Here is a 20,193-nt window from a genome sequence, read left to right as displayed (position 1 = left end):
GTAGGAAAGAAAGTCAGTAGAAACAGTAAATAACAGATTTAGGTCAACAAGGTCTTTGGATATTTAAATATTAAATCCAGATTATATAATAACAAAGAATTTAATGTATAAAGGAATGAAAGACGAAATCACAAAAATGTGCAAGCTTTAAGAAACTAAGAAATGACCGGTCAGATTTGAAAACAAATTAAACAAAAATTTACATTGTGCAGCTCCAATTTCATTTGCTACTTTTTCATGTCTTACATTACTTTCCATATTATGTCCATGTTTTTCAGTAAGTCCTTGGAAATATTTATAGCTGCTTTTAACCTCCTTTTTTCTGCTAATTTTATCATCTCTGTCATTTGTTTATCTATTTCTATTAGTTAATTATTTTCCTTATTATGGGTCACATTTTTCTATATCTTTGCATGTTCAGTAAATTTTTATTGGATGCTAGACATTGTGAATATTACACTATTAGGTGTTGAAATTTTTACATTTTTTTAAAAAGTGCTTAATTTTGTCTTGACAAGAAGTTAAATAATTTGTATATCACTTTGATCTTTTCAGAGTTTTATTGTAAGCTTTTTAAGGATGGATCTAGTGCAGTCTTTACTCCAGGACTAATTTAGCTCTTTACTACTTATCTTAAATGTTTAATATCTGTCACTCTGGCTGGATGGAACTCACACCTCTTCCAGCCTTGTGTTACATCTGGGAACTGTTCAGTCTACAGCTCCTTGGTGATGCATCGCAGCTCATCAACAGATTCAATGATGGATGCTATCTCACTCTTCGCAAATTCTAGTCACCTCCCTAAAGTTGAGGAGACTTTAATATCTGTCTCCTCAACTCAGTGAGACCACTGTGTTCTTCTGGGTCATCCTAGAAAAGACCTAACCGTATAAAGCAGGTACGATTTTGGGCTTGCATCATTTGTTTCTCTTCTCTATACTACTTGGTGCCCAATGAATGGAATCAGTTGTTTCATATATTTTGCCCAGTTTTCTAGTTAATCACAGCAGAAAGAAATATTTTATACCAGTTACCATAATATGGCCAGAAACAAAAGTAAACTTTGGAATTATATTTATATACTAACAAATAAAAATACTAAAGTCTTAGATTTTAATCTCCATGAGCTGGGATTTTTCTTGCATGAGCAAGCACAATCCTTTTTATTTGGTACACTATAACCTTCTTAAATTATTTTGATATTTTAATAACAATACTATACTCTAGAAAGTCACTCCTGGAAATGATGACTATTAAAAAGACTATTACTTATGCTCTTCCTGGGATATCCCATTGACCTCTAAGTTGTTACCTTCTAGTTATCCACTGAAGAATACAATATTTAAATTTCTGGTCCAAATCCCATTACTGGGCTTTGATTCCATTCCATTCCCTACTGGACATCTCCACCTGAATGTCTCAAGGCTCCCCAGACTCACAGCAGGGGATGGGCCAAATAGGTAAAAGGGATTAAGGGGTACAAACTTTCAGTTATAAAATAAATAAGTCACAGGGATGTAACAAACAGCATAGAGATTGTAGTCAATAATATTGCAATAATGTATGGTGATAGAAGGTAACTGGTCTAATAATGATAATCACTTCATAAGTATATAAATATTGAATCACTATGTTGTATACCTGAAACTGATATAATATTGTAAGTCAATTATACTTCAATAAAAAGACTCCTCAGACCCAACAAACTCTCTTTATTCCATCAAGCAGAACACCACTTCTCAATAACCTTCTCTTCTTTCTCCATTTACCTATTCAAGACTGCTTTGCAAACCAGATCCTTAAATATCATCCTATATTATTCTTTTTTTTAAATCAGAGTAATCCATTGATCTTGCTTTGTGCTTTTAAAAATCTTTATTGTTGAAAGTATTACACAGGTCCTCCTTTTTCTATATTACTCCTTTTCAGTCATAGCACACATGCAAAGCAGTTATAAAACTTGATTAATTCTCCCTTCTAGCTGTTATAATGTCCCCACTCTAATGTCACCTCTGTACTCCCCATGACTATAATTCAAATTTTCAGTCTTTCTTGCATGGAGTAGTACAATAGTATAATAGGTGTTCTTCTCTGTATCTAGCCTTAATTCCTTCTGATCTACCTTACCATAGTTCCATCAAAAAGATCTTCATTTCTTTCTTTTTTCCTTTTACTGTCTTATTGGGTGTTTTCTGCTTCTTTTCCAAATTGCTGATTTGATCCTCTGCTTCCTCTGCTCTACTGTTGATTCCCTGAAATGCATTCTTCATTTCAGTTACTATATTCTTCATTTCTGATTGGGTCTTCTTTGTTTCCTCTCTCTATTCTTTGTTTCTTATCTCTTTGTTGAAGTTCTCACTAAGATCAATGAGTATCCTTATAACCAATATTTTCAACTCTGTATCTGGTAGATTGCCCATCTCCATTTTGTTTAGTTCTTTTCCTGGAGTTTTGTCCTATTCTTTCATGTGGGACATGTTTCTTTGTTGCCTAATTTTGCCTGCCTCCCTGTGTTTGTTTCTATGTATTATGTAGAGCTGCTATGTCTCCCAGTCTCAGAAAAGTGGCCTTATGTAGTAGATGTTCTGTGGGGCCCAGTGGTATAACTCTCTTGTCACCCAGTATGGGCACTCTAGGTACAACCCCATGTGGAATATGTACATCCTCCTGTTGTCATTGAGCCTTGATTGCTGTTGGTATATCAATGAGAGGGATTTTCCCTGAGGCTGATCAGCTTCAAAGACTGGCTATGACCACAGCAGAGAAGCTGCTGTGCATGGGTTGACCCCATGGAGCACGTCAGCAGGGCTCTGATGCCCAATGAGTCCACGTCTTGAGTGTGTTGCTGGTGGAGGTGATTGGGTGGTGCTCTGATGCGTTATGAAGCTGGCCATCCTGTGCTCTGGTTCTGGGGCTTCCTAGGGGGTACAGACCAAGATCAGCTGCTACCTGTACCCTGCCCAGGGCCAACAGGCATGAGTTGTAAAGCAATCTGAAGATGATTGCTACTTGTATTGGACTTGAAAAGGACCAGGAGAGACCAAGCTGTAAACTGAGGTTGGCTACCCCTGGTGCCAGGCCTGGGGACACTTAGCTAAAGGTATAGGGTACACAGAGGCCAGATGCTGCTTGTTTGGGGGGGGTATGAATCTTTGAGAGATTTTTTTTTTTAATATATTTTATTGATTTGTTACAGAGAGGAAGGGAGAGGGATAGAAAGTTAGAAACATCAATGAGAGAGAACATTGATCAGCTGCCTCCTGCACACCCCCCACTAGGGATGTGCCCGCAACCAAGGTACATGCCCTTGACTGGAATCAAACCCGGGACCCTTGAGTCCGCAGGCCGACGCTCCATCCACTGAGCCAAACCGGTCAGGGCTCTTTGAGAGATTTTAGGGAAGTTCACAGCATGAGCCAAGGCAGGCTGTTTGTATGGAATAGCCACAGGAAACAACTTGGGTGGGTCTGAAAGTTGAGTAGGGCAGAGTATCAGGGAATCACGAAGGTAGGGCAAATTGTGTTAGCCAGGTTGATGGAGACTCAGATATGGTGCCTGCCTGCTGGCTCTGCAAGGGTAGAATTCAGCAAAGCAAGAATGGCTTCTGTCAGCACTTCTGTCTGAAAACAAAAACAAAAACAAAAAACCTGTCTCTCCAGCCCTTGTCTTGAAGCCAGACACTTCAGTTCCTTTCCATATGTCCCTGATGCACTTTTTGTGCTGTTCCCCCAGTGCTGGAGCTCAGAAACAGTGAGTCCAAGTAAGTCCATGTATGGGTCCTTTAAGAGGCAGAGCTATTTTTTGACACTCAGCAAGATTCTCTTATTGTTTCCACAGTCAACGTTATGGGGACTTCTCTTTCTAGCACTGGAACCCTGGACTGGAGACCCTGGTATATGCTGGGACCCCTTGCTCATCAAAAAGGACCTTTGAAGCTGAGATATGCCTCCTGATTTTTAAATGACAAAAGACACATCTTAGTTATAAGATTTTGCTTCAGCTAGGTTTCAGGGGGTTCTCAATGATGGTTGTTCTGTATTTTGTTTGTAATTTTGATAGAGTTGTGGGAAGTTCTGAGTACTGTGTTACCTATGCTGCCATCTTGACTGGATGCTAGATAACATTAATTTGCATTGCTATAGAAAAGAACTATTTGCATTATTATTGTTTTTTTTTATCATTTATATCCTTACAGAGTTATATAATAGACTGATTTATTTATAGTCAAAGGTGTGAGATAGGGTATATGGTGAAACAGCTGTAATCAATAAAAACTATAGGAATTGTCAAAAAGTAAGTAAAACCACCTCCCCCACCACCACATTTATGGCTAAGAACTGGCAGAGACCAGCTAGATCCATCCTGAGGACTAATTTCACCTAAAGATAACCCCTAGCCTTTTATACTCATTGTAATACATTAGCATGTAAATGACTCAACGCTCACTGCCATGACTGGAATCAGAAAGCCCATACAAGGACACAACATGGCTGATGGAGCTCCTCCAAGAAATCTCCACTCCTATCCCAGGAAGATCCTAAATATTCCTTCCCCTTATTGAATATCCTACCCCCTTGATTAAATGAGCCTCAATAGCCCTGCCAGTGATGCTCACTGGTTGAGCATCGACCTATCAACCAGGAGGTCATGGTTCAATTCCCAGTCAGGGCACATGCCCAGGTTGGGGGCTTAATCTCAGTAGGGGGCATGTGGAAGGCAACCAATCCATGTCTCTCATCTATATTTCTATCTCTATCCCTCTCCTTGCCTCTCTCTCTAAAATCAATAAAAACCTATTTTAAAAAAGTAAAGAAAGCAAATTCCACTAAAGGGGAGCTGCTGTGTCTGTGGAGTAGCCCACTTTCTGTCTTCACTGCTTCACCAATAAGCTCACTTTCACTTTAAACTCTATGCTGGCTTGTATTTGAATTCTTTCCCACATGAAGCCAAGAATTCACAGTAGGTCTCAGACCCTCAGGACCTTGGACCCCCAAAAGTGTGTGTCAAGTGCATATTCTCATAAAACCAGCTTCTCTCCAGAAGATCTGTTAGACGTGTCCAGCACTCCATTGTAAAGACACTTGTAATTTCTCTTGGACATTTTTTTCCCTGATATTAGCAAGATATCACTACTACCTTTTCCAAGGGAAAATGGTATTCTCCGATCTGGACACACAAAGAATTTTTATAACATGCTAAAGAACTTTTGATTGAAAGGTCAAGTTCAAGTACAAATAGCATAGAATGCCAGGAGTTTTTACTTTATTTGATTTTTTTCTCTTTCTAAATTTGAAAGGCAGAATTTTGTGGTGGTTAATAGCACAAATTTTGGAGTCCAACTGCCTGGCTTTGACTTGCAGCTCCAAGGCTATGTGACTTAAGGCAAATTAGTTCACCTCTCAGTGCCTCATTTTCCTCATTTGAAAAATGTGAATGATAATATTTATCTAATAATTTTAATAATTAGGTGATTATTTATTAGTACATAATAATTAGTCATTATTAGTTATTATTAAAAACTAGAGGTCTGATGCACAAAAAATTCTGTAAGAGTAGGCGTTCCTGTCCCCAGCTGCCAGCACTGGCTTCCCTCTGGCACCCAGGACCTGGGATTTGCTCCGGCTGCCTCCACCAGGCACCCGGGACCCAGGTGGTTTTGCTCCAACCCCAGCTTTGTCCGGAATGATGTTGGGAAGGATGTTTAGTCTAATGGTCTAATTTTATTATTTTAGACTAGAGGCCCCGTGCACAAAATTTGTGCACAGTGTGTGTGTGTGTGTGTGTCCCTCAGCCCAGCCTGCACCCTCTCCAATCTGGGACCCCTCAAGGGATGTCCTACTGCCCATTTAGGCCCAATCCCCTCAAGATCCCTCTCACAATCCAGGACTGCTGGCTCGCAACTGCTTCTGCCTGCCAGCCTGATCACCCCCTAATGACTCCCCTGCCAACCTGATCAATGCCTAATTACTCCCCTGCTGGCCCGATTGCCCCTAACTGCCCTCCCTGCTGGCCTGATTGCTCCTAACTACCCTCCCCTGCAGGCCTGGTCACCCCCAACTGCCCTCCCCTGCAGGCCTGGTCATCCCTAACTTCCCTCCCCTGCTGTCCTGGTTGTCCCTAACTGCCCTCCCCTGCAGGCCTTGTCCCCCCCAACTGCCCTCCCCTGCAGGCCTGGTCCCCCCAACTGCCCTCCCCTGCTGACCTGGTCACCCCTAACTGCCCTCCCCTGCAGGCCTGGTCCCCCCCAACTGCCCTCCCCTGCTGGCCTGGTCCCCCCCAACTGCCCTCCTTTGCAGGCCTGGTCCCTCCCAACTGCACTCCCCTGCTGGCCTGATTGCCCACAACTGCCCTCCCCTGCTGGCCATCTTGTGGCGGCCATCTTGTGTCCACATGGGGGCGGCCATCTTGTGTGTTGGAGTGATGGTCAATTTGCATATTACCTCTTTATTATACAGGATTGTGTGTGTGTGTGTGTGTGTGTGTGTGTGTGTGTGTGTGTATGCAGATTTTGGGGAATGTCTGGCACATGGTTAGCATTATAAAGATTTGTTAAACAAAATTTTATAATATAACACAAATAGAGGTAGAAGAAAAAGGGGTTCACTTTTAAATCTTTAAAGGCATTTCTCATGAACACTCATGAAACACAGAGGTGTACTCTGGGCCTTTATTCCAATATTAGTATCCTGGCACGCAAAATCGTGTGAGTCCCAGATCCCTTCCCTAATGTACCTTCCCTCCCAGAAAAAGTCCCGCAGCCACCACTGCCACAGGAGGTGGGACCCAGAAAGAGTCCTATGGCTGCTGCTGCTGCCACTGAGGAAGGCAGGACCCAGAAAGTCGACCACTGCCCTGGCAGGAGCCAGAAACCCACCCGCTGTACCAGCGGGATCCAGAAACCCTCCTGCTGCACCAGTGGGACCCAGAAAGCCACCAGCACCTCCAGTCAAGTCCTCCAGAGTCAAGTCCCCACCCACCTGTGCACACCTGCTGATTGGTTGTTATGGTGTTGGCATGAGGGCATCACGGCCATTAGCTTATTAGCTCTTTATTATATTGGATAGCCATTACTTAAAAGAAACTGCTTATTCCTGAATATCCTAAGGCCAAAGGCATCTCAACCAAGATACCATTAAGTTTTCTTTTGATGCTGATCCTGTAGGGGAAGTTTCTTCCTTTGAAGGATGTCCAGCATTTAGTTTCCTGTAGGTAAATAACATGTCTTCTAAAGATGACTTGATCCTGTTTCCCATAAAGACCACTGTGGGATTAATATCATGTGCTCCACCGAAGGAGCACATCCTTAAGAATGGACCTAAGCTATGAAGGACAGGGAGCTTTGTCCCCATCTAGATTCTTTTTGATACTTGTATTTTCTCTGATCTCAGTTCATTCTACTAGCCAAGAACAATCAGCTGAGCTGAAATAAACTTGACTTTTTTTGGGTCTTGAGTACATCAGTCAGCAATAGTCTGAAAATACATTAAAAACTCCAAGCATTCCACAAACCTATAAGACATTAGAGGGAGCTTTCATATGTGTACAATCCAGAAAATAGGGAGCATGTGTATAAAGGCAGGGGAGAAAATTTCCTGGCCAGTGTTGCTCAGTGGTAGAACGATGAGGTTCCTGGTTTGATTGCCAGTCAGGGTACATTCTGGGTTGCAGGCTCAATCCCCAGTAGGGGGTGTGCAGGAGGCAGCCAATCAATGTTTCTCTCTTAGTGATGTTTCTCTCTCTATCCTGATCCCTCTTCTTTCTCTAAAGTCAATAAAAACATATTTAAAAAATGTTTTTAAAGAGATAGTGGAGAAAATTGATATAAGGTAGGCCAAGCTACCAGCATGTTGTTCTCACCATATATCATGCATCATTTTTTGTCACAATAAATCTATGAGATAGGTACCATTAATATTTTCCCCTAAATTTAAGGAAGCTTAGATTCAATCTCTTTCCAAGGTCATACAGCAATTAAATAGCACCTATTGTGAGACTTGATCTATGACAGAAATTTACCAAAATGGGAAGTTCCTATTTCATGCCTTCTTCTTTTCATGTTTGTGGTTACACACTGTAGGTGTTCCTTGGAGTCATATGCAGTCTGGAGAATGTTTTCTTGACTTGAGACCAAGGATTCAGGTGGCTTTAAACAAGTAGCCAAAGCAAATACAACCTTTTTTTTTTTTTTAAATCCTAGTTGCCATATTTCTATTCACCCCTTGGTATAATCACATAGAGACTTGTTTTATTTAGGAACAGGTCCAGAATTATTTTCAATATACACATGCCAGTTTTCAAGAAAAAGTCTTAAAATCTGAATACTTGGCTTTAAAGTTTTTATTTGAACATTAGAACTACATATACTTTATACAAAATAGTAGAAAAGTCAACACTGCCAACCAAATAAAAGTATATCATCACCATAATTATATAACTTACTTATATATCTTACTTAAATCATTGTCATTTTAAAGTTCTAGATATATTCTGTTCTTATTCCAATTAAAATGGTACCCTTACTGAAACTTTAATGGTCAAAAAAATGAATCTTTTCTCTAAATTTGATTAAGCCAGAGAAATAATGATAATTTCTCAGTTTAAGGATGTTAATGACCAACATATTCTCTTGGCCTTTGAAGGTGTTTATATTCAAACTTAATAGCAGAGTCAAGTAAAAATTGACAATGAGAATTTTTAAAATAAAAAAAAATCTTATATATTTTGTATAATAATTTATCTATATGATTATTTGTCTATGGCCTATAGATTTTACCTTATTTTATGATATATGTCATTATTTAATGGTACACTAGGCACATAACAAGTATGCAATAAATGCATATTAAACTAGAGTAAATTGGCAAACAGCAGTAATTATATAATTCCTAACAACTAAAAGTAGCATTCCGATTCAGCAGTCTGATGACACGGTTAGTTGGGGTATTATATTCAAATATGACAGGTCCTTGGTAAAAATAGTAGTGTCCTAAAAATGAAAACAAATTGAATAATTTAATTCTCTGCTTGTATTTCTTTGAAAAGATAAGATAGATTATTTATTTTTATTATTATTTTTTTAGATTATCTACATTAAACAAGGTCTGATTCAAATATATAAAGTTTGGGTCCCTTGACCCCCAGATATCTGCCTACTGCCAGTCATTTCACCATTAAATATTCTCGTTAATTTTATTGAGAAGGTTGTTTTGTCTTAAAGGCTGACTTTTAACATGCAAATGTTTTTGAAAAGTTACACTCCAAGTGGAGAACTCAAAGTGGGAGAGAGGAGATTGGGCCCAGGTACACACACAGAAGCCTTGATGGAAGAAGTAGAAAGCTCATGGGGGTGGCAAGAAAAACACAAAATATTTTGACCTAGTCAACAGTTTGCTTAGGTTGATTTTGCTTAAAGACATTCACGAATACAAACTCAAACAAACTTAAGCTCTCTCATCCCACCATCAAGCCCCAGTCCTTAATAGCCCATGAAGAGTAAAAGGAGATGAAAGGAAGGTAAAGAATGCAAAGTATAAAGAAGTATGAAAGACTGTGTTTTAAAAAGGTATTTCAAGTATCCTTATAGTTTCCTAGTCTACTTACTGTTATAATAGAAGACTGCATCAATTGTAGGCCCAATTCCTTGGAAGTGGTCAATAGTCAATTTGGGATAACCAGGGTCCATGCATTGCTTCCTCTCATCATACCTGAACAAAAAAATAAACAGCAGAAACTTCAGCATAAATAGACTTCATGACATAAACTTTATATTTCATGACACGAACAACAAAACCCACCTACTTCTGTCCTGAAATGTACTTACTAAAAAGACTTGAGCTGCATGGGTGGAAAAACCCAGGACCTACTGGTAAACAGTTCACTGATTTATTCCATGTCCAACCTGAGTCTTCCTGACTACCAGTCAAGCACTCTCCTCCCTCCTCCACAATGCTTCCACAGTGCTCTGTCCTGCGTTATAGAGCCTGGTTGTCTAATTTCCTGTTAGTGAAGACCTTGCTGGTCAGCTGTCATTCAGAGGATGGTTTCCTCATTTTGTCTTCATGGGTCCAGTGATTCTGGAAAGGAATCTGAAACTCCGTACACCCTCCAACCTGACTAGGTTCCATACATCTCCACCACTATTTTCCAATGTGTTTTCACTATGATTAATACCATGACATTTAATTTAAAGTATTCCTTTAAAATGCACTATGTGTTATTTCATAATTCAGAATCTAAAAATCCAGAGAAAAGACTAGATAGACAATGAATATTCTAGTCCTATATTATCTTGATTTATCTCCCTGGAAGATAAAAAAATCTTTGGGAATTTGTATGTAAAACTATTCTTCTGGAAAATCCCATTCCCTGCTTGTTTCACTATCTTAGAGGTCAAATTAGTAATCACTAAAGCTCACCTCCAATACACTTGATCTACAAAGAAGTAGGTCTTACGAAGAAGTGGGTTATAAACAGCAGCATCAACTCTTTTTACAGACTCAGGAAAGCCCAGAGAATGTATGCTTCTGGGATAATTTGGCTGTGGTCTTAAATTACTGATTAACCAGTACTTATCATCTGTGAATACAAAGAAAAGGGTACATTGAAATTGTATAGAAAGAGTAATAGAAATATATATTGACTCACTGTGAACATCATTCTTTTCCCATTCTTCCAAAGTGTATTGTTCCTTGTTCTTAAACATAGCCCATTTTCTATGGTTCTGTATCCCACCCCCCATAAGTATTACTATCTATATTTTACAAACTTTTCTTGAAAGTTTTATATATCATCTATTAAATCTATGTTAGATTATAGTTCAGTGTACAATTAATACAATTTGGAGTGTTTTAAAAAATCTATATTTATAAAAAGTTATAGTATTTCCTTAATTTATTCTCTTCCTTGAAGTAGACTCAATAGCAAAACTAAACATTGGAATTACCTTTAAAAAGAAAAATGTGTTGTCCAGCTTCAATGTCATAAGCAGCTTGAATACCAGATGTGAAGTTTGGCCATAAGAAAGAAATTAAACCAATACTGGCATTTGGATTCCCAGGAATCTGCATCCAGAAGAAACTGACATGTGAAACATTAAATACATGTTAAAAAATTGTTGTGGACTCAAGAACCATGAAATGTGAGTGGAAAGGACCTGTGAAACAGTTTAATGTTTCTTTTCATGATCTTCACATTCTATTCCATGGATGTCTGTGTAGGAGCACCACAAGGAAAAATATGTTAAATCCATTCTTTGATAATAGCAAGGGTATTAACAGACAAACTATTATACCCTGGATCTTGGTATTAAAGGATCATTATTTAGTCTGGTCCCACAATCCATTCACTAGCTTTATAATCTAAAGGAAGTCACTTAACCTCAAGTATTTCAGTATTTGAATCTCAAAAATGAAGAATATTTGTTCTCCCTTCCAAATACTAATCTTCTATACTTCCTCCACACCTCCAATATCTGCTTCAGTCTGTGTTGTAAAACATGAACCATAAGTCATCCTGGAATTCCCTTCTCTATAATCAAGAATCAAATCCTTTAAATAAGTACTCTGTTACAGCTTTAGTTCCAGACACTATTTTTATCTATGATTAAAATAGTCTGGCTTCTCTGTTTCCTGTCTTATATTTCCCCAACCCAGATTCCAATTGTAAATCCATTATTTACACACCAGTTTTCTAGTTAAGACATAAATATAATCATACCACTTTCTTGCTTCAAAATCATCAAGATCTCTCCACTGCCTACAGAATCAAGTCCAAGTCCCTACTTACTATTTTCTTTTTCTTTTTTAAATATATTTTATTGATTTTTTACAGAGAGGAAGGGAGAGGGATAGAGAGTTAGAAACATCGATCAGCTGCCTCCTGCACACCTCCTACTGGGGATATGCCCGCAACCAAGGTACGTGCCCTTGACCGGAATCGAACCTGGGACCCTTCAGTCCGCAGGCCGACGCTCTATCCACTGAGCCAAACCGGTTTTGGCCCTACTTACTATTTTCATCTACTCAATTTTCCATCATTTTCTATTATTCTACAATAACAACAACAACAAAACACACCTTAGGAGAAAACCTTTAAATTTGGTCAGGTATGAAAATAATCCTACCTGTCTTTAAAGTAAAAGATTCCATTTCCCACTCTAGTGGCAGCATCAAAATGAAAATTGGGATCACAGTAAGCTGGTTTTGTATTGTTAGGATTTGATGAGAGTTGGAAGTTTTCTGGACCGCCTGAAAATACATTTCAAGAAGCATTAGAAAAAAGAAAATCTAATTTTTAGTTCATCGAAGGAAGAATCATTCTTTTTTAAAAACATTCAATTTTCTTGATGAAAAATGCACAAAAAGCAATTTATGCTTTCTATAACATTTACAGGAAGCATACAAAGAAGTTTTTCCCTATGTGGTTGCAACATTATGGAGGGGGAAAAATCTGTTCACTCTGATTTTCTTGTTCCAGTTATATATTTTTTCTCTGTGCACCTTCTTCAATAGACAATGATATGTTAGATAGAAATAACAGATTCAAGTGCAGAAGGCTTACGGTAGATTTTGCCTCTGGCTCTGGCATTAACATACTAGGTCTCTTGTGCTCATCTGCAATCATGAACATAATATCTGTGCTACCTACCTCACAGGGTATCCATTGGGATTCAAAAGTGAATACAGATGTTAAAGTTTTAGCCAAATGTAGGTATCATGAAACTATTCATTCATAAGTGTATCTTTATAAGGCAAAATGGTAAAGAAATTCAACTTACCATAGAGAGACTGAATGGCATGTATATCATCATTAGAGAGGTGAAATGTGTCGGGGTCCACATAACTATAGATGGGGAACATTATGGCATTTGGATCACTGGAATGGTCTAGACCCAAGGCATGGCCAAGCTCATGAACAGCAACTAGGAACAAGTTGATGCCTAAGAGGAAACCAACCAGAAGAGGAAAAGAGCAGTGAAATCTACAGGCATCTCGAAGACAGTAACACAATTTAAATCTGACACAATGCGAAGGGAAACATTTGGGAATCCTTTACTTGGTTCCCCTCCTTGCACAAGGTTTTTCAGCCTTGATACTTACTATTGACATTATAGCCCAGATAATTGTTTTATTCTGTTTTTTAGAAATCTTTGGCTTACCATTAAAAAGTAGCAAATCCCTCTTCAGTTTTTATAGCCAAAATGTCTCCACATATTGTCTAATGTCCCCTTGGGAGCAAAATTGCCTCTGGTTAAGGATCACTGCACTATCACACAAATGACATATATTCTGTTGTGAAAATCTCTACAATAACTCATAGCTGTGTTTAGTAGTTCTCACTGCCTCTAAGTTATTATCACTTCATCCTACTTTTACTCTTGGTCAGTCTTGAGTGGATATAAAAAAGTACTTAATAACCATTCTTTACTAAACCCAAATATAAGGCAATATGAAGTTCCAGGTACTATGAGTCACTGAGAAATATACCACATTATGTGTAATCCTTATGCAACTAAAAGGAAGCCACCATACTCTCCATCTACAGATGAAGACACAGTATCAGCAAGATTAACTGACCAAATTAAGTGCTGACCCAATATTCAAATTTGAATTTCTTGGCTCTAAATAAAGCTCACCTTTTTACTACACATGATCCTATCTAATATAAGAGTAATATGCAAATTAACCACCACTCCGCTACACCCACAAGCCACGCCCATAAGCCAATCAGGAGCGAATATGCAAATAAACCCACCCAAGATGGCTATGGCCACAGAGAGCAGGAGGGAGGCTTGGGTTTCCCGGCAATGGAGGAAGCCAAGCTTTCCGCCTGACCTTGCCGGCCCAGGCCTCCACTCAAGGCTACAAAGTTTCAATTATAGAAGATACATAAATCCCAACAGAAATGGCTGCCGCCACTGAGCAAGCAGAAGGCTTGGCTCCACTCCAGGCTACAAAGTTTCAATTGTAGAAGATAAATATACCCCAGATACCAGGGCCTCCGCTTGGGTCGCCAGGGGGCGTGGCCGGCCTGCAAACCACCACAGGCCTCTCGCCCAGGCCACCCCACACCCCAAGGGAACTCCCACGCTGATCCGGGACACCCTTCAGGGCAAACCAGCTGGCCCCCACCCATGTACCAGGCCTCTATCCTATCTAATAAAAGAGTAATATGCAGATTGACCATCACTCCAACACACAAGATGGCTGCCCCCATGTGGTCAAAGATCCTGCCCCCATGTGGACACAAGATGGCCACCACAAGATGGCCAGCAGGGGAGGGCAGTTGGGAGGGACCAGGCCTGCAAGGGAGGGCAGTTGTGGGCAACCAGGCATGCAGGGGAAGGCAGTTGGGGGGGAACCAGGCCTGCAGGGGAGGGCAGTTAGGGGTGACCACCCTGCAGGGGAGGGCAGTTAGGGGAAAACAGGCTGGCAGGGGAGTGGCTAGGGGGTGATCAGGCTGGCAGGCAGAAGCGGTTAGGGGCAATCAGGAAGGCAGGCAGGTTTGCAGTTGGGAGCCAGCAGTCCTGGATTGTGAGAGGGATGTCTGACTGCCCGTTTAGGCCTGATCCCACCAGGATTGGGCTTAAACGGGCAGTCGGACATCACTTGAGGGGTCCCAGATTGGAGAGGGTGCAGGCTGGGCTGAGGGACACACACCCCCGTGCACGAATTTCATGCACCGGGCCTCTAGTTCTAAATAAAATCAGAGACTATGCTTACAAGTTAGATATACTTACACTGACTAGTTATAGTCATGCTTGTTCATTTTTTCTGCGTCTCTTAGAGCATGCACCTTTGTAGGTAAGAAAGAGAGGTGTGTCCTTTCTCTGAAGCTTCTCAAGAAGATCTGAATAACCCCTTAATCTTAGTTTTTATCTGTGTTTTGGTCTAATGTCCTCATTATTTCTTCCTGTTTTGTGACAAAACTGACACTCAGAATTGACTTGCCCAGGGTCAAAGTCCACTTAGCCTCAGAGCCAGGCCTTGAAATTTTCTCCACTACCCCCAAGTGTGAACCTAGAGTCTACACCTGTCTTTTGGGAGGTGTCCAGGAACATTCCCTGTAACACAAGGGTTAGCAACAAACTTGGAAATGCTTTAATTTCTCTCAAATAATGAAAAAGAAGTGTAGATTCTGTCATTCTCTCTGCTCTGCATAATACAGGGAAGAGTAAACAAAGCCTTTGATATTTTGGCCTAAACCTAAATTTATCTTATTCCCAATTCATATAATATTTTGTATAGATTGGTTCTTATCTCAAAATAATGGATTTTTGTTTGTGGGAGTTTTTTGTTGTTGTTGTTGTTTGTTTTTTCCTACATTGTGTGCTCCTCCAGGGCAGGACTGTGTCCTTTTCATCTGTGTATCCAAATACCCCCATGGCATCACCTAACACTCTAATAGAAAGTAACCATTGAGCTGATTGTTCATCTAATTTACAGTGTCAAAAATTAGGTTGAGAATGAGCACTTTAAGTTGGAATTTTTATAATTTAGCTATTGAAAAATATAAAATTGAGCCAATTAAAAATAAGGCAACATGGACAGTTAGAATTAATTGCACTAACATTGGACTAAAGTAAGAATTAGGAAATGCATGTTCTGATGCCAGCTTTTTACAAGCTAGCCACTAACTTTCCCTTGGTCTCAATTTCCTCTAACTGTAAAAAAAAAAAAAATGATATTAAATGATTTTTTTCAAGTTCCTTTAGAATTTCAAAACATTCTAGCTAGCTGGTACAATTCTCCCACACAAGATGAAATGATTATAAAACCAAAATATTATTTCATAAAATTTAGACAAATTTAATATGTCTAAGTTGAAAATTTGTAGCTCAGAAAAAACCAAAACCTATATCATTTGTCTTTTGACAATGCAAAAATCCTCTTATTACTTACGAATCCTGTAAGCTTTAGACCATGTGTCAGACTAAAATAAATAATTTTTCTGGCCTATAAACTATTGCTATCTAACATTTGTAGTATCAGTAGGACAGAGGGGGCTGCTGAGTAAAGCATATTCTTCATGACTTTCTCTCCATTTACTTTCCACATGAGTCAGTCACATAATCTAAGATTCCCAATAGAGAGATTAAGTAGGCTTCTGATATGATGTTTTGAACTTCCCAATGGATAGTGATTCCTCCAAATAAGAGAGATTAATTATTCACATCTTCACTTTTAGATAGGAATGGTGACTTACAGCCCCTCTGTAAATACATACAAGTTATCATTAATTGATTAGTTCGGCATTCTGAAATTTTTATCCTAGGACCACAAGAGACTACGTGACCATATAATAATGGTGTATCTCTATGACGTTCTCTAAATTCTCTACAGCATTGCCTTTCTGTGTCACTATGAACCTAAGAAATTAACAACATACTAGAGGCCCGATGCACGAAATTCGTGCAAGAGTCTTGGCCCGCACTGCTGCCGCCACAGCTGCCTCTGCCTCAGCCCCCACTGCGATGGCTTCGTCTAGAAGGTCATCCAGAAGGACGTCTAGTCTAATTAGCATATTATGCTTTTATTATTATAGATAATGGATCAGGAAGATAACCACACCATTTTAGGATTGTTAGCATATACAGAATTAGTATCTATGTTTGCATGAGTTTATAAATTGCACTGTCAAAATTGATCACATAACATACCTATAGTTCCTAAGGTTCTTGAGTTTATATGAAGTAGCTCATCCTCCGATTTTTAGAACTTATCTTTAAGATTACCTAGTTCAATGTCCTCAATTTATAGAGTGTAAAATTGAGACAGTGTTACATTTTATTACAAAAATTATAATCACAAGTTTTCTCATTCTATAATCCTTTCTCAGAATAAGCCTTTTTCAAAATGGTGGCACCATTTATAATTTGTTAGGGTTTTCTTTTGTGGTTTTGTTTATTTGTTTGCCTACCTTTGTGGTTCATAGTCCAGTGTTCAGCCTCATCAAAATATAGGTCTCCTCCTAAACCAGGTCCAGGTTTAAAAGCATGAGCTATAACTCCATCTTTGCCATCAAAACGGTAAAAGCCTCCATAATCTTTTGAAAAGAAAAAGAAGATTAGTCCTTCTATATACACTGAGTAGCCAGATTATTATGATCTCTGAATGCATAATAATCTGGCCACTCAGTGTATATCCTATATAATAAAAGGCTAATATGCCAATTGTCCCCTCGACCAGGAGTTCGACCAGCAGGCAAGCTGGCCAACCCATGTCCCCTCCCCCTGGCCAAGCTGGCCAGACCCCACCCATGCACGAATTCATGCACTGAGCCTCTAATAATAATAATAATCTGGCCACTGAGTGTATATTCTAGGTCATATCAAACGATAGAGATGAAATAAGTCCAAGTTCTCTACCTGCAGCTGTAAAACTTATCATAATGTCAGCCTCGCCTGCATTGATCATGATGAATTTCAGAGGGGTCACATCACTCCATACTTGAAAAGCTTTCTCTATAGCATCGTCAACATCCTCACGCTTCATGTCAGTAGTGTAATTACTGATTCTTTATCAGCAAAACAAAAAAGAGAAAAATATATGAAACCATGTGCTAATTTTGTTATGATATTTCATATCTGCTGGCATCATTGGAGAATGAGTTATTTCATAAATTAATTATACCAACTTTTTTAAAAAGCATACTTTCTATATACAGAAATGTTTATCCTTGGACAACTTCCTCCTTAAATGGAACCTAACTTAATTTGTTCTCATATATCATTTATAGGTCACCCTTACGAAAGATCTACATTCATAGAAGCTTATGCCTTTTGCCCCTGCTCCAAGACTTCTGCATTTATTCATCTTGACTACTTGAGAAAAACTTATCCTGTGTCTTATTTATCATAATTTCATTCTCCTTTTGTTTGCAGCCTTCCTACTCAGGTCTGGACTGGCAAGCCAAACAATCCCTGAGTGAACAATCCTCGCTCCTGGAGATAATGAACTTGAACAGGGGGATAGTGTTAAGAGTTGAGGGATGATTCTTAGCCACGACCAAATGTAGGGCCATATCTAAAATCTTCAGGATTCCAGAGGTCAGACCTGTGGGGAAGCAGAAAAATACATGGCTATGATGTTACCTGTAGGTAATGAGATACTTCTCCCATACTGGCCTTCCTTGCGTTGTGTCGAAACGATAAACATCAGGCAATCCACATCGAGGTCTGTGCATCATGTCCAGAGTAGACTTGTCCAGTTGCCCTGTCACATTTAGTCCCAAGAACTGTTGCATTTCCTGAATTTTATTCTCCATGAAGTTCTCATTGACTTTCATTTTTGTTGCTGAAATTGCTCCCATATTGAAGCCATAAAAGCGTTCTAAGTACCTCTGGAAAAATACATTTAGTATTACATTATTATATATCTAAAGTTTTCTGTTGGAGCTCTGCATATGTGGATCAACTGTGCACTGATAAATTTGAATCAGGTATCAAAAAATTAATCATAATAAGAAAAAATTTTTGTGCTGTCATACGTGTCATAAATTATTAGCAATATGGATTCCTGGAAGCCCGCTAAAAACACTCTTATGTCTCTACCTCTTCAAACTTGTTTCTACTTTTAAAAACTTATTTCAGCATCTAACACATCATGGCATTTAGTAAATCAGAAAAACCTTTATTGTCAGGATTTATAAGTTAAATTGGAATAAAATGTTCTTGCCTAAAAATTAAAAGCTCAACACAATGGACAACTATGACAAATTCAAAGTTAAAATAGTCTTAGAAAATGGGGACATCATCTGAACTCATGTAGTTAGAGGAAAGAAATGAATTGAAAAAATATATTTTAAAAATGGTTCAGGAAGAAATATCTGAGATAGGGACAGTGAAGAGTATTCTTGCCCTGGCTGGTTTGGCTCAGTGGATAGAGCATCAGCCTGGGGACTGAAGGGTCCCAGGTTCAATTTTGGTCAAGGGCACATGCCTGGGTTATGGGCTCGATCCCTAGTAGGGTTGTGCAGGAGGCAGCTGATCAATGATTCTCATCATTGATGTTTCAATCTCTCTCTCCCTCTCCCTTCTTCTCTGAAATAAATAAAAATATATTTAATAAAAGAGTATTCTTAAATTATCATGGAAGACTGAAGTGGCTAAAATAATCAAGACATTATTCAAATCTCAGATTATTACCAGCATTAAATGATTAATGTAAAATACTGTAATAGAATAGAGCACCAATTATTTTGAACTAAAAATTCTTGGCTAGGCTTTTTAGTAAAAGGGACAAATTCAACCATCAATTTTATAACACTCCTTCAAAACCAGTGTCTTTGGCAAAGAAAATTTCAGTGCTGAAATCAAATAGACCCTTAAACAAGTTTTCAAATAGTACTTTTCAATATAAAACTGGTCAATGTAATAAATCTTAAAGACAGAAATCAGGTTAGATAAATACTATAGTGGTTAATACTTACTTGAGCAAATACCACATTCTTTTTTTTAGAGTTTATCCGAGAAACAACTCCAGGAGCAGTGGCCTGCAGGACCAATATCAAGAGAAGAAACTTCATTCTAAACTTTTCCTGAATGACAACCTAAGTCACCTTGTCCTTCTAGTACAAGTTCCTTAAATGTGTCTCTTTATATATCCTTTAGGCCAGACTTGTGAAGATGAAATCCTTTGAGTGACTCATAGTTAATATCATCTTTCTATGAATCTCACAAACCCACAAACAGGAGCATGACCTTACTCTAGGACCAACATTGGGTCAATTCGTATCTAACCCATCAATGGTTCAATTAGCAATGACGTCAACCCTCACTCAGACAACCTGAGGTTATATTTCTTCAAATGAAATGAGCTCCTTCTTCTACCCATCTTGCAAAATAAGCCATTATACAAGAAATTCTGAGCACCTAAAATATAGAAATAACTAAAAAATAAATTTTTAGAGAGTTTAGTACCTGAATTTTCACTGTAATACCTTCTTTATGTTCATTATAGATGAAGTAAGCTTTTATTTAAATAAAACAACAACAACACAACACTAAATGTAAAAGGTTAGATAAATAAAATGCTTTTGCTAGAATAGAGGAATCCTCTCTCTGCTTAATCTAGCTCCCTAAAGAACCATAATGTAGAGATTTCACGTTTATCAAAGAAAAGTTTATGACATCATGATGTTTTGATGTTTGTTCTATGTGTTATACAGGCTTAGGTTCTGTTTCTATAACTTCAC

At 38.7% G+C, this 20,193-nt stretch overlaps 1 protein-coding gene across 1 annotated transcript; it reads right to left on the bottom strand.

Annotated features, from left to right (window-relative positions):
• Window positions 1–8,885: 8,885 nt before the first annotated feature.
• Window positions 8,886–19,524, bottom strand: MMP12 (matrix metallopeptidase 12; the record flags this gene model as incomplete). The annotated part of the gene is made up of 10 exons (XM_080642900.1): window positions 8,886–8,986; window positions 9,601–9,704; window positions 10,416–10,575; window positions 10,943–11,076; window positions 12,122–12,245; window positions 12,776–12,937; window positions 16,918–17,043; window positions 17,366–17,514; window positions 18,092–18,339; window positions 19,429–19,524. 10 exons carry the CDS (start codon window positions 19,522–19,524, stop codon window positions 8,886–8,888), a joined length of 1,404 nt encoding a protein of 467 aa, XP_080499026.1.
• Between the last annotated feature and the right edge of the window lie 669 nt (window positions 19,525–20,193).

This window comes from Plecotus auritus, assembly GCF_963455305.1.
Source record: "Plecotus auritus genome assembly, chromosome: 9".
Lineage (NCBI taxonomy): Eukaryota > Metazoa > Chordata > Mammalia > Chiroptera > Vespertilionidae > Plecotus > Plecotus auritus.
This window is presented reverse-complemented; position numbering and strand designations above follow the sequence as displayed.